Here is a 14,494-nt window from a genome sequence, read left to right as displayed (position 1 = left end):
CCCAGCCTCTAAATTGAAATATATAATCACTTGACTTGGAATCGCCCCCCTCCTCTGGTGGGGGCTGTCAGACGGTTTAGCAGTCAGTGTAAAACCAACAGCACCTGGCACGGCTCGCTGTTTGGTACTGCAGCTAATCTGGAGCTGACAGGACTCTGCAGGCTGAATCATGCAACAGACTGACGTGCGAACCATGTGTCTGCATTTATGCAAATGCGCTGCTCTCCGTGCCAATAATCTCTCTTCTACATGTCAGCCCGCTGAGGTTAGTCTGCCTCTGTCCAGAGACAAGGGACGGCTGCTGTTTAGGAAAGGGTACATGACGTCCACACGTGGACACCGCCGATGCTCGGTGCACTGCAACCTACAGTAATAACACGTGCCTAGAAAATGACAGGAAGCCTCAGCATTCTCCAGGCGCTTCTGACGTAATCATCTCATTTAAATCAAATTGTTCAAATGCAAGACCCACTCGAGTTCAATCTGAGCAGTGACACGCTGGAAAATTGCTTCTTATTCGTTCGCTAGGTCGTGAGTGTGCTCAGACTACCCACTTGCACACCTGCACAATGAATCGACATTTCCATCCCCTCCTATAATGGAATTTGATGTATAGTCGATACCTAAGGAAACATTGGCATTCACAGACCAGCCTGCACCTCCCCAGAGCTTCATCTTCTGTATTTGGCCGCACAGAGGTAGAGCACACCCTCCGCGCGTGCACGAGCCGCATACAACCTCCCTCACACACACAAACACTGCATATAATCTTCAAGGACTCTGGAGCTCAATGTCATGAGGCATTTGTAAGGTGGAGAAGCGGTGTGGGCTGGAGCAGGGCGATGGCGGTGCTCGGCCAGCAGAGGGCGGCAGCGGCAGACTCGGCTGCCACCAGCTGGAGCAGCCACCTGAGCGCAGCGGCGGCAGCAGGCAGAGCCGGGAGACTTTGGGCTCCAGTGCTGGCAGCAGCAGCGAGCGGCAGAGCTGAGCCGAGCTGCTGAAGGGCATCAGATGAGAGCAGCAGCGGAGCCGAAGGGAGAAGCCCGCCCCGCCGCTCCCCAGCATGGACAGCAAGCTCAACTCCTCGTCCAACAGCCGGGACGACGGCAATAATGTGCTCACGGGCAAAGCCGAGAAGGGCATGGCACCGGCGGCGGCGGCCACAGGAGGCAAGGACCCGCACGGGAACTCCGTCTGCTTCAAGGGCGACGGCGCCGAGGAGCCGGTGGTGGGCTTCGAGGACGCCGAAGGGATCCAGCGAGGCCAGTATGGCTTCATGCAGCGCCAGTTCAGCTCCTTGCTCCAGCCCGGGGTCAACAAATTCTCCCTCCGCATGTTCGGCAGCCAGAAGGCAGTGGAGACGGAGCAGGAAAGGGTTAAAACTGCAGGGTTCTGGATCATCCACCCCTATAGTGATTTCAGGTAAGGAGAGCGGCCCTCCCCGTACCTGCCCGGCCGTGCGCCGCCGGCACACTGAGGCAGGGTGTCTGCCGGGCTGGGACCTGTCGCCCGTTCCACCTGGCTGGGTCTCTAACAAAGCCCAGACCGGAGGGTGTAATTCAAGAGGAGAAACTTTGAAAAAATAAAGTGCAGCCAAGCGTAGGAAAGCTTGGCTTTCCCCCATGCCTGAGCGGTGCCTCTCGTCGCCCTCTCTTATTTCTTGACCTGTGCATCTGGGTATTGGAAAGATATTGGAAAAAAAATGCTATACCTGTCGAAGAATGTGTCCAGGCATGAAATGAGACGTGGATGCCAGGGTAGTGAAATGCATTGAGGAACACGTGTGTGATGGTTCGACTGTTCCCCTACTCTTTAAAATGAAATACCCTAGGCTTATCCAAAACACAGCCTCCTACCACAATGACCTTGGACGCCAGACTTTCATTAGCGCCCAGGAAGTCTCTCCCTCCCTTCATGCAGCAGCCTCATCTATCTCCAGCACTTCCCTCCTTTTTAACCACTTCCTCCCCTTCCCCGCCCGTCCCTGGAACATCAGTCAATCTTCTAACTTCACATTAGCCAGGAAACCTGCAGGCTCCCCCCCCCCCCTTCCCCCTTCAACACAGGGACCAAACCGATAACATTTCAGGGCCTGTGCAGAGGAGGAGCTGGTTCTCAGACTTCTAAGCACTAGCGAATGCTTTTGGAGAATACTACCGACTCCGACCAGTGGTTTTACCGGGATTGCCATCCGAAGTGTGGCATGGATGGCAATCAGAAATGTGTCCTCTCCCCTTTCTTTTAGGAATTTCGGCCCCACCTGTGGGCACCTTGACCCCGCCACCATGTCTCTTGATCCCCCGACTCCCTCCTTGCCCCTTGGGGCAGCAGCTGGGTTAGGTTTAACAATCCATGGGACCCAGGCCCCCTCTGACCCTGCACACACGGATGGATGAATCAATTATTGATAATAAAAAAAAGTAATGACAGTAACGTTAATGTATGTATATTAGAAGGCTCCTCAGAAGGCATTCTATAAAGGAGGTAAGAGTCATCTTTTCAATAAAATATTGAAACGTTAGTCACGCTGCACAGGTGGTTGGCATCTCTCTGGCCATCATTTCATTCGCATCACACGTGCGCCAGAATCACCAGAGTGCGGCCCCTTGTCCCTGGCTGCAATTCCAAGCCACGGCCTGATTTCGGCCACCAAATGTTTGCATTTCCACAAACTCTTGATTTCTGTGCCTTTGCCCGATGTCAATGAAATTACTTTCTCGCACACACTCTCACTCGCTCACACTCACCCTCTTCTCCTGTCTCTTTCCCTCACCCTCATACCCTTTGCACTCCTCTCCTCTGCCCGTCCCTCTCGTTGCACCTGTTTCGGTCTCTGTGTCATTGCGTGCCCTCTTCAGTCGGCGCGTGTCTCTCTCCTTCTCTCCCCCCTCCCCTTCACTCTGTCTCCCGTGGCTCTCTGCCTCTCCATTATTTACCCCCTCTCCGATCACCACCCCTCTCTGTCTCTCATCTCTGTTCGTCTCTGCAAGCCTCTCTGCTCCTCTCTTCCTTCACCGCTCTCTCAAGATGTGGTTTCGTCTCTCGGTTTCTGTCTCATTCTCTTTCCCCGTCTCTCGCTCTTCTCTCTCTTTCTGTCAATGTGCAGCTGCAACTGTCTGTTTCTGTCCCACTCTCTCCCCTTTCTCCCCACATTTTCTGCGCTCCTCTCTCCCCTCTGTATCCCTCTTTCTCCGCTCTCTCTTCTTCTTTTCTCTCTCTCATCCCGCCTTCTTCTCTCTTTCTTTCTCTAGGTATCGGAAATTCTCGAAGTATGCCAAATTCTATATTTGTAGCTGTCCCTCCTCTCTTATACTATCGCTCTCTCAGACCCTCCCCTCCAGCCTCGCCCCCGACTTCGGAGTATGGAGCAGATTGGGCCTATGTTTGTGCATTGAGGCCCGGTCCTTACAGCCAAGGCAGGAGGCGGGCGGCCACCAGTAGTTGCATGTACATTAATTACACCATAGGAGGGGGGATACACACCGACAGCTCCTGACACCTGAGGTGAGGGAAGGGACTGCTTTTGCAGAGCTGGACTTGCACATTGTACAGTGCATAGGCCACGGGTGTGCTTAGGTACCTCCGGGTTTCTCGTCCGACGTAAGTGAATCCATGGTTGTTCCAGCAGCAGCCCTGGGGCTCTGTCCAAGGTGCTGAATGTCTCACTGTCTGGCAATACTGCTTCCCGTCTCCATGTGTGCAATGTCCAGCCTGAGGTGCGCATTCACTTATAGGGCAGGATGATGCGGAGTGAGCGGGGATATTCACTTTTCTTTTACACGCTGCGAGGCTTGGCTTCGTGGCACACTGGAGGCCGTATTGTACACAGGCACGCCAAGCTATGTTCAAGTAGGGCCGCCGAAGCGAGCTTCTTTCCACAAGGACGTGTGCTTGCAAGGGTGCTCCAAAGGCAATTTGGTAGGGGTGAAATGAAAGACATGTCTTTAAAGGGCCAGCAAGCACTTTACGTTTGAATTTTCGGTGTATTGTTTTGCACGTTGGATGTTATTGATTATTATTTATTTTAAAAAACTCAAAATCCCGTGCCTTGTCCAACTGATATGATTCGATCCTGCGCATTAGGTAAAATAGAACGATTACACTCGAATAATGTGGATTAAGGATTTATAAATTCCTAGTACTATTCATAATCATACTCAGATTATCTCAACGTCGCTACGTTTATAGTTTGAGATGACTTTTTGTGAATGAAGGGCAGCGTGTAGAGATCATAATGCCGAACACGGCTTGCATGAGTAATGCAATGTAGAACGGACGCACTGCAGAACGGACGCTGCACCTGGGACCCTGTGGAATACCTTTTTTGCTGTTTACCTCTTTCCTCCACCCCTCGCGGTACCCGCTCCGCGGGTCCCGCATCGTAAGGGGAGTCTGACCATCTCTGGGGGCAACTGCTGAGGGACGTGCAAGGCGGAGTGGACTGAGCGAGGCGGGGCTGCGAGCGCGGGTGCTGGGACTCTGTTTCCCAGGAGCACCCGCCTGCCTGATTCTGACCACCTGGGCTGCTCTCCCCGACCCCTCCCCCCCGCCCTCGAGCCTTCTTAAACTTTCGTGCTTGGACTGCCCAGTGGGACGCACTGCAGAACGGACGCTGCACCTGGGACCCTGTGGAATACCTTTTTTGCTGTTTACCTCTTTCCTCCACCCCTCGCGGTACCCGCTCCGCGGGTCCCGCATCGTAAGGGGAGTCTGACCATCTCTGGGGGCAACTGCTGAGGGACGTGCAAGGCGGAGTGGACTGAGCGAGGCGGGGCTGCGAGCGCGGGTGCTGGGACTCTGTTTCCCAGGAGCACCCGCCTGCCTGATTCTGACCACCTGGGCTGCTCTCCCCGACCCCTCCCCCCCCTAGACAGTGATTACCATATCTGGAGGCCAGTTCTCCCGCAGCGCGGGAGCGCGCGGGAGGGCGCCGGGAGAAGCCCGGGACAAGGGCGGGACCGTCTGTGGCCGTCCGGGGCCGGAGGAGGCCGGGCCGGGCCCTACCATTAACTTTTTCTTCCTGGACACCTATCCATGAACCCTTTAATTGGTAAAATTTTTATATTGTGACTGCTCGTGCCTAAAGTGTTGTTAAAACATTGAGGCCTGAGTGGCTTCGCTGATTCAGTAGTAAGGTTGGTCATAGTACTGCTAGTTGTATATTTTTAAAAAGGATTTATAAAAATGCCCCTAAGGTCAGGTAAGGAGAGGGAAGTTCAGGTCTCAACCTCAAATGGTACTTTTACTGGTACAATTGATCAGTTTTTTAAGCGCTCCACGGCTATACTAGAGAAGGAGATCGCCCTGGTTAAAAAAACGCCTCTCACTCGATATTATCACTGGTAAGAGGTCTTCGCTAGGTAAAATTAATGAGGCTGTCTCCCCTGTCCCACTTTCGACGCTGAATTCGGATAGTAATACCGAAGTATTATTGGTGACTGCTCCTGAGAACCATACAGTTGATTTAGTGGATTCTTATCAGGGAAGCGCTTTTAATACTGCACATGATAATTTGCAAAATAGTGGAACTATCTGTCTAGATCAGTCCAGGGATAACACTGGTCTTTCAGATTCACCAAATCTTAACATTAGTACTGAACTATTGGATTCCCTCTCTCATCCACAGCAAACACCCATTCATAACCCTGGGAAACGCAAAAGGGTAGACTCACTGGTTATAGAGGAACAAACTGGGGGGCTGGGAAATGATTCATCTTCCCCCCAACAGCTACCCAATACCAACGCTACTGTCCAGCAAGGGGGAGGTGAGACTTTGATTAGCATCACAGAAGAGATATTTCTGGCTAAAATTGAGTTGTTATTTAAATCATTACTCCTACCTCTTTTTGAAAGGACAAGGTTACTAAATACGAAAATGGATTCTATAGATTCGCTAGTGAAGGACAACAAAGCAACTTCTGATAGAATCCTCGCCAGTTTAGCAACTGCTGGTTTGATCACTCCTGTCCCGACTATACTGAAGCCCAAAACTATGATAACTGATAAAGCGGGGGGTAATAATTTACAAGTGGGACCCCCTATATCCAAGGCCCCGCAAGCAAAAACCGTTCCCGATCCTAAGAAAGTAGCTTCTACAGTGAACCCTGCAAGGCTAAAGCCTGTTAAAAATCAGCAGGTTCCGAAAAATCCAACTTCTGTTAGGAGCACAAATATCAGTCATCAGTCCATCGCCAAACCCATCCCAAAGAAACAGTGTGTGAACCTCCCACCAGAGTCAGTACCCTATACAATTGTTTTAACTGGTGTGGCTCCGCTTGTAGAGGGTAAGAGAGAAACTCACAAGGATCTCTACAATAAGGTTACATTCTGGCTTAATAAAAACCGGCCACTACCTCCTAATCTAAATCCTGAAATACTTAATGTAAGGAGGGTGGATTGGATTGGCTATGGTAAGAAAGATCTTGAGGGGGATTGTGTGGTGGTTAGCTTCAGAGAGCCCTGGGTCGCTGAATACATCTGCAGGGAACCAAGATTTGGTAGAGTTGGGGATGTACAAACTCTACTACTGCATTATTTTTACCCAGCCCTATATACAAACAGATCCCACACCCCGTTTCATCATTCTAGAAGGGACAGGACTAGAGGGAGATTCAATTTTGATACTCCACTTTATCCAATGTTCTATCCCCACCTTGCAAACCGGTTTGCTCCCCTTTCCGGCCTGGAGGGTGTGGATTGACATGATGATATAGTACAACCGATTAATGGGTGTTCTAAGGCTGTGGTAATGGGTTCCTTAAATAATGTGTGTGTCCCAGGGGTGGAGACCGTCCCAGTGTTTAGCGTTAATCCACAGAGGGTGGAAACAAGGGAAACACTCCTGTCAGGTATCCCTAGACATACGATCACTAAGGCTGTTGTTAACCCAACCACCAAGATGGTAGAGAAAACAATTCACACTCTCGCAGTCTTGTCTTGGAATATAGCGGGCTTAAAAGGGAAAGTGTCAGAAGCTGATTGGGGTTCCTTTGTGGATCTACATGATGTTATTATTTTGCAGGAAAGCTGGTCAACCGACGCTATTTATCGGGTCGGTTATCTTAACTACCACAAACCAGCTAGTAAGGGACCGAAGGGCCGCCCCTCAGGAGGCCTAGTTATTTGGATTAGACAATCTTTAGCCATTACTATCACGGAACTCCCTACTCTGAGCAATGATATCCTAGCGTTGAAATTAACTGGTAAAAATAACAAGGTCTTTTTTCTGTGTAACATATACGCTAGAGGGTTACCGGGTGGGAAGCCTGCGGGAGTGGTAGCTGAACTTGACTCCCTACTGAATAACATTAGTAGTGACAAATGTGTTATGGTGGCAGGGGACTTTAACTGCTGCTTTGAACCATTTCCTAATCTTGATGGTGGGGGTTATGGGGATATTGACCAGATTTGGAATATTCCTCCTTTGTCTATCCCTCCAATCAAAAAAGTAACGGAGGCAGCCATGCAATGGTTGGGCCTTTGCCTGGAATGGGACTTGCGTGCAGCGAATGGTAGGACCAAATCAGATCAGATGGGAAAAGTAACATTTGATAACTCCCTTAACTCGAGCCGTATTGACTATTTTTTGTTGAAGATAGAGTTTTGGAAAATACTGGTGGACATGGAAATAGTCACTAGACCTGAGAGTGATCATAACCCCTTGATAATAAAACTTTCTGTGGATGAGGGTCTTCACATGAACCCTGTAACTAACATTGAGACAGCAGATGCTGGTCTCACAAATGATTGTAGAAGGGTAAGATGGGCTGGGCTCCAAGACAATACTGCCATTATTATCAGGATTGCCACGGAGGTCCTAGCGGCCACAAGACAGATGGTACCCTTACTAGAGGCTGGAATTTCACTTGATCAGATTGGGACAATTCATTAGTCTCTTTTTAATAAATTAAAATCTTTTTTTATCAAACCTGCGAAAGGAGGAAAAAACGTCCCAGCAGAATCCAGGTCGAAATGGTATGATAAGACATGTAGAATTGCCCACAGCTCCCTATTAAAGGCCATTAAATCTAAATCTTGCCCGAATATAAGGATAGCTAGGGTGACTTATAGGAAAGCACTAAAAGAGGCAAAAATCAAATGGGATGACCAGCGTTGGCTAGATTTATATCAGGCAAGTACCTCTTCTAACCAACAGAAATTTTGGGAGGTTGTGAAATGGGGTGGGGCGGGAGAACTACATATTCCAGTAAATCATGTTTCGGCAGAACAATGGGTCAAGCATTACGGGGCACAGTTCAGCCACACGGAACGGATCTCCCTTACTACCATTAGGGAAGATGCCAGTGTGCAGTCTGAGGTGGCCTCACTTGAACACATTGTTTTTACTGAAACTGAAGCTATCTCTGCTCTTAAACAAGTGCAGAATGGCAAAGCCCCTGGCATGGACTGCATCCCTGCGGACCTTTTTAAATATGACCAAAAACACTGGGTCCCGTATATACTAATTTTAGCAAATGCTATAGCTAGAGGGACCAGGATCCCAAATTCTTGGAAAGGGGCCGAAATTTTGCCAGTGCACAAAAAAGGGGATAGGTCTGATGCGGGAAACTATCGTCCCATCAGCCTCATCGATGCCCTACAGAAAGTAATAGCAAGAATGCTGTTAGGGAAAATCCACTCGTGGATGACAGAAGTAGATATTCTGTCTCCAATGCAGGCGGGTTTTAGGGCTCACATTAGCACAGTTGATCAGATATTAAGATTCGTCATGATTTATTGGAAAACTGTGCTTTTGAGAGATGGGAAGATCTTCGCTGCATTTGTGGATCTCAAATCAGCGTTTGATCTGGTCCCCAGAGGGAAGATGTGGGCAGCACTGAGAAGGATGGGGGTCCCTAGTGCACTATTAGAACTTACCATCAGGATGCACGAGGGTAACTTTGCAAGAGTCAGATGGGGTCGTCAGGGCCAGGTTACCGAATCCTTCCCCGTAACTCGCGGTGTAAGGCAGGGTTGTGTCCTGGCCCCCACCCTATTTGTACTCTTCATTAACCAGGTGGTAAAGTTCCTTTCAGATACCCCCACCGATGCTCCTTCATTGGGAGGGTCCAAATTCCCTCTTTTAATTTTTGCAGACGATACCCTCATATTGGCCAAGACGCAGAAGGGTTTACAGGTAGCCATAAATAAATTCATGGACTTTTGTACTATAAATGATCTTGAGATCAATATTAATAAAACCAAGTTCATGGTCCTAACTAAGAAAAAGCCACTGAGAGGACATGTTTTAATGAATGGGTCTAGACTAGAGCAGGTTGATGTAATGACTTATCTTGGTGTTACCTTGGATTATAGGCTACAATGGAAAGATCAAGTATCGGCTCTCTGTTTGAAATTTGCTCGCCTGACTGGTTGTCTAGTTAAAGAGCAGCGGTGCTCCTTGACTAAAAGAGTACTGCCCGCACTTAAAATCTATAGTGCTAAAATCAGTTCAGCTATATTATATGGGGCCGATATTTGGGGTGGAGTGGACCTGTCTGCCTTGGATAGGATACAGAATAAATTCCTCCGAAACCTAGTTAACCTCCCCCCTTCAACACCAGTTCTTCCACTCCTGATGGATATGGGCATGCACACTATTAAACACCAGGCCCTCTATAGGATGGTGGCGTTATGGAGACGTATATGGTCCACCCCGGAGTTGGCCATGTTCGCCAGGGAATTACAGGATGTGAGAACGCAGCAAGGGGCAGGTGGTATACCTTGGCTAAAGCTAATTAAGAACACCCTCACTGAAATGGGTCTCCCCTTGCTTTGGTCGGAGCCGGGTTCTCAAACCTTCCCTACTAAGAATGAATTCAAACTTCTCTTCTGGTCCAAGGTAAAAATGGAACATGTGGCACTTTCTGAGAAAATGAATTTGACAGGCCAGTTCTTGCTCCATAAAGTAGTACCTAATAAAGAAGTATATTGGGATGTTATCCTTAAAACATTAGATAGGAAATTATACCATCAGTTCCGTGTAGGTACACTGCCGCTGAGGGTTTTTACTAGCGGCTGGCAGAGGTCAGAGTCAAGTTTCTGTCCCTGTTGTAATGTTTGTAAGGAAACAGTTGGCCACTTTTTATTTGTCTGTTCTACTTATTGTGAACCACGTAATAAGTGGCTGAAACCTATATGTACTAGACTTAACACCCAAGTGAGTAGTGAAGCACTGTATATTCTGAGAACCAACACTTCTGAATGGCTAACCATAGGATTGGCCAAATTCCTAGGGTGGGCTTGGTTGATAAGGTTTAAATCAACCAGTCAGCTCATAGTATCTTGACCTAAATAACCTGTACTCTGTGTCACCCTACTGGTTTTTTTTTTTTTTTTTTTTGCTGATTGCTATTTTTATATACTTAAATGTTTTAAAAATGTTCCCTGACGTCTTTATAAGTATGTTTAATTGAGATTTTTAACTAGACCTGTTTTGTCTCCACTTTAATTGCCTTGTTTTTCTTTTTGAATTTGGTTGGTATATGAATTTGAATATTTTTAACTAGATTTGTTTTGTTTTGTCTTCACTTTAATTGCCTTGTTTCTATTGGATTTGGTTAGCATATGAATTTGAATATTTATGATCTTATGACTTTGTTGTACTAATTGTATTTAAAGAAATTTTGTGTATATGTGTGTCTTTTATGATGAGAAATCGAAATAAAGACGTTAAAAACTGAAACTGAGTTTGCATAAATCATGACAAAATCAGCTCACTGGTTGGCTACTTTAGACCTCATATTGAGTATCCAAAGGACATTTGAAAGATAACTGGAAAATTCAGAATGTACTTTAAGACACCTTCTTTATGTACCAGCATGACATGCAATGAAATATCCTGTGTGCAACATACGGGCTTCTAACAGGCCAGAAGCAAGAGTGCAGTTTAGGCCCCAACTTTGTTGGGGAGAGCCCCCTCCCCCCCTCCATAAACACGCGAAAAGCACGGTGGTGCATTTTTACTGCGTTTTTCACCATCGGCTACCCCTCCTTTTGCTAAACACATTGCACACATATTCAAGTGAAAACAACGAAAGTTGTCATCTTGTTCTTTGTGAGCAGGATTACTTTTTTGATGGGTTACTGGTGTTGTATCGATATTAAATGTATGCGCTACGTGCTGCATGAGTATCTTAAAATGACCCCACCCCCAGAAAAAAAACAGTATAATGTTCTCAGTTACAACATCGACAACACTCATCACTTTTAATTTTAGGCCTGAAAAAAACAGAGCGAATTAGCCCGTAGTGCTGTTTCCTTTTTTTGTTTGCCCTTTTCTAACTTTTCTAGGCGCTATTGACAAGCCTTCAGCAACCCCTGCCTGCCTGTAATCTGCACAGGTTAATCTCCCATAGGGGACCGTCACAGACAGAACTGACTGCGAATATTATGACGCGGAGGTTACATCACTCATTACAATTTCATGAGCAGCATTCTGATTAATTGATGAGCCAGTAGGTATTATATTTATGGATATCATTGCATATCACCCAGCAAAACGCGCCGCCTAAAAATAGAAGCACAGAATGAGTCAAAGGAATGTCCTAGGTGGCTGACATGGCAGATTGTATCTAGTGCTAAAGGAAACGTGATTTAAAGACAAATGACGAAGGAAATCGAACTGCCATAGAACTGCAGCAGTAACTGCCACCATCCATGCCTTTTTAACTTATATGGTGTATCTTTAGAAACATGTTTTATTAATAGGCGTGGATCTCATCATTCTGGCGAATGAAGGGTTTGCAATTAGTTTGCAGCTCTGCATATTTAGTTATGCTCCAACCCTGTCTGTGTTCTGTTTATCCATGGGCTACATTGCCCCAGGGAGTCTTTGCATCGACTAACAGGGGGTTCCAGATGCACGTTTATCGCCAATGCAGTAATATCGTCTTTGGATAACACTTACATTGATGATCATTTCTCTCAGTTGCATTACTGTTCCCTTGAGATAGATATTTTAGGCTTGGAGCGTGTCTTTCAAAATAGAACACCAAGCTCCGGCATGCGGCAGTGGACACATTTACTATAACGGAGGCCTCACGCTAGGCCTGCCCTACACATGCACAGTACTGATTCATTTCTTCGATGTCAACGCTATGATCATAATAACACACTTACAAATGGAAAATGAACAAACTTACATGTTACATAGAGGCAACACTTAAGGGTACATATTTAAGGCGTTACTGTTTCACATGCCAACACAAAAGGCAACGTGACGCTGTGATTCGTGTGTGCGGCATGACACTGCAATGAGTCCGCCAGTACCTGTTCTAAAGATTGTTTACCTCGAGGGCTTGGGTAAATATAAACCCTCAAATGACACATTCGGATAACCCATCTTCTGTCTATCTATGGAGGCAAGCATGTGTTGTATATGTCTGCCCATTTAGGTCTCTTTAAATACAGCAGATATCACGTGTCACGACCCTAAGGTCAGAGATGACGTCCACTGATATGTAGTCAAGGTTGTAGGCGGGTTCGTCTATGTAAGCAGCACATCTACAACTTCACGGGAAGCGCATTGTGCATTTCCCACCCCACTGGGAGGTGCAATGTTGCCATAGTCTTCCAACAGGGGAGACATCACCAATTACAAGGGCCAGAAACGTCTGCATTATTCGATGGTGCTCATTTCCATGTGAGCTGAGGTTGTACAGGTCACGATGAACCTGATTGGCTGCTGTGCAGGCAGGCAGGTCTTTGCCAATGCATGCCAATCAGTGGTGGGCACGCTTTGGGAATGCTGCTTTTTTTCTGAGATAGAACCACATAGTTGTTTGGTTATCAAGGGAGCCTGCTCACTTCGCCAGGTGACTCCAACTTAAACTTTACTCTCTTCATCCGATCAAAAATGTCCCCCAACCATTCAAAGCCGCCTCTTATCCGTGCAGGCCAGGATCACCATTAGATGTACACATGACAACGGAAATGTTTTTTATACTCAGTGATCTGATGGAAAAAGTAAGACACTCTGCCTTAATGCTCACAGGGTGATTAGGGTCGTTCTTCTGGTGCAGCAGGACAATCACACCAAGGCCGCCCAGGGGCTGTCTGCAGTGTGGAGGTCGGGTATTGACGCCCGTCAGTGGAGCTGCACGCGCGGGATGCTTACCTCAGATGCCTCCACCTTGCCATCCTCGCTGATGGGAGCAGCAGGACACACGGGTCACATCTCGTAAACACCTCAAGGTTCCCATGCCACGTTTTACTTTGTAATAATTGTTATTAGTTGAGACTAGAGTGGGATGAGTAGTTAAGAAGTTTGAACGTTGGATTTGTTACTTCGTAGAGTCCAGTGCAGACACAAGGACACGACCAATCGCTGTTTTTCACAATTCACAGGCATGTATCGTAGCTTCCAGCGAAAGATTCACATCATATATTTGCATACACCGAAGTACGACAGTAAGGAAGACACCGGCATGCCCATTCCCCCTCGGCTGATTTCAGACACAAAGGCTCACTGTAGCCCCTTTTTTGCACGGCTTACACCAAGTCCATGCAGGTATCTACGGGGAACTGGAAACTCTGTGTTTGCGAAACTCCCAGTCATTTAAAGCAATGGGAGCCACCCTACTTGACCTTGTTTGACATTGATGGCTCTCCTGACGCTCTACTTTCTTCCTATAGTGTCCCCTCCATGACTCCCACATCTTTATATGTACACCTAATGTACAGGACTTTATGTTACGGTAAATTGGGATTCAGTTACATGCTGTTGTCTGCTTAGGCAATTGTCGATGGAGTACGTGATGCAAGTATGGTTCATCACTGAGCACAATTCTTACACAATCAGGCACTATGCGTGTGTTAAACTGCAGAACGGAGTTTTCTGGCAATACATCTATTCAGAAACAGAAACAAATGTGAATCACACAAACTGTGTTTCGCCCACATAGATTACTGTATTGCGACATCTTCATGTATTATGGCTTAAGCCCATTTCCGGTTTCAGTTGGTTTGATTGTGTTGGCTGGGTGCCGCTCGTAGAGGATACTTTGTCCTGTCTGCCTGTTTGCTGCAAGGAGCCCTGTAGGGCATCGTTATCACCGCCTGGAGCCCCGTTGGGCATTGTGATCAGCGCCTGGAGCCCCGTTGGGCACTATCATCCGTGTGGGAGAGCTGCTGCGCAGGGGGACGGGACTGCGAGGCCCAGCAGGCTGTGCGTGTGACATCGAGCACACCTGCCGCCTCTTCCCGTGACTCCGCCCCCTGCTGACCATAGAAAACTCCTCGCGGCACCCGCTTCGCGGGTGCCGCTCGTAGAGGATACTTTGTCCTGTCTGCCTGTTTGCTGCAAGGAGCCCTGTAGGGCATCGTTATCACCGCCTGGAGCCCCGTTGGGCATTGTGATCAGCGCCTGGAGCCCCGTTGGGCACTATCATCCGTGTGGGAGAGCTGCTGCGCAGGGGGACGGGACTGCGAGGCCCAGCAGGCTGTGCGTGTGACATCGAGCACACCTGCCGCCTCTTCCCGTGACTCCGCCCCC

The 14,494-nt window shown here is 47.8% G+C and overlaps 1 protein-coding gene across 1 annotated transcript in view; it reads left to right on the top strand.

Moving 5' to 3' along the window:
- Positions 1-934: 934 nt before the first annotated feature.
- The window catches only part of HCN1 (hyperpolarization activated cyclic nucleotide gated potassium channel 1), a 1,068,254-nt gene continuing 1,054,694 nt past the window's right edge, over positions 935-14,494 (top strand). The window contains exon 1 of the mRNA XM_086960610.1: positions 935-1,422. Within this exon, the coding sequence (XP_086816736.1) occupies positions 1,064-1,422 (359 nt within the window). The 5' untranslated portion in view covers positions 935-1,063. The remainder of the gene's footprint in view (positions 1,423-14,494) is intronic.

This window comes from Lissotriton vulgaris, chromosome 3_1 (genome assembly GCF_964263255.1).
Source record: "Lissotriton vulgaris chromosome 3_1, aLisVul1.2, whole genome shotgun sequence".
Lineage (NCBI taxonomy): Eukaryota > Metazoa > Chordata > Amphibia > Caudata > Salamandridae > Lissotriton > Lissotriton vulgaris.
This window is presented reverse-complemented; position numbering and strand designations above follow the sequence as displayed.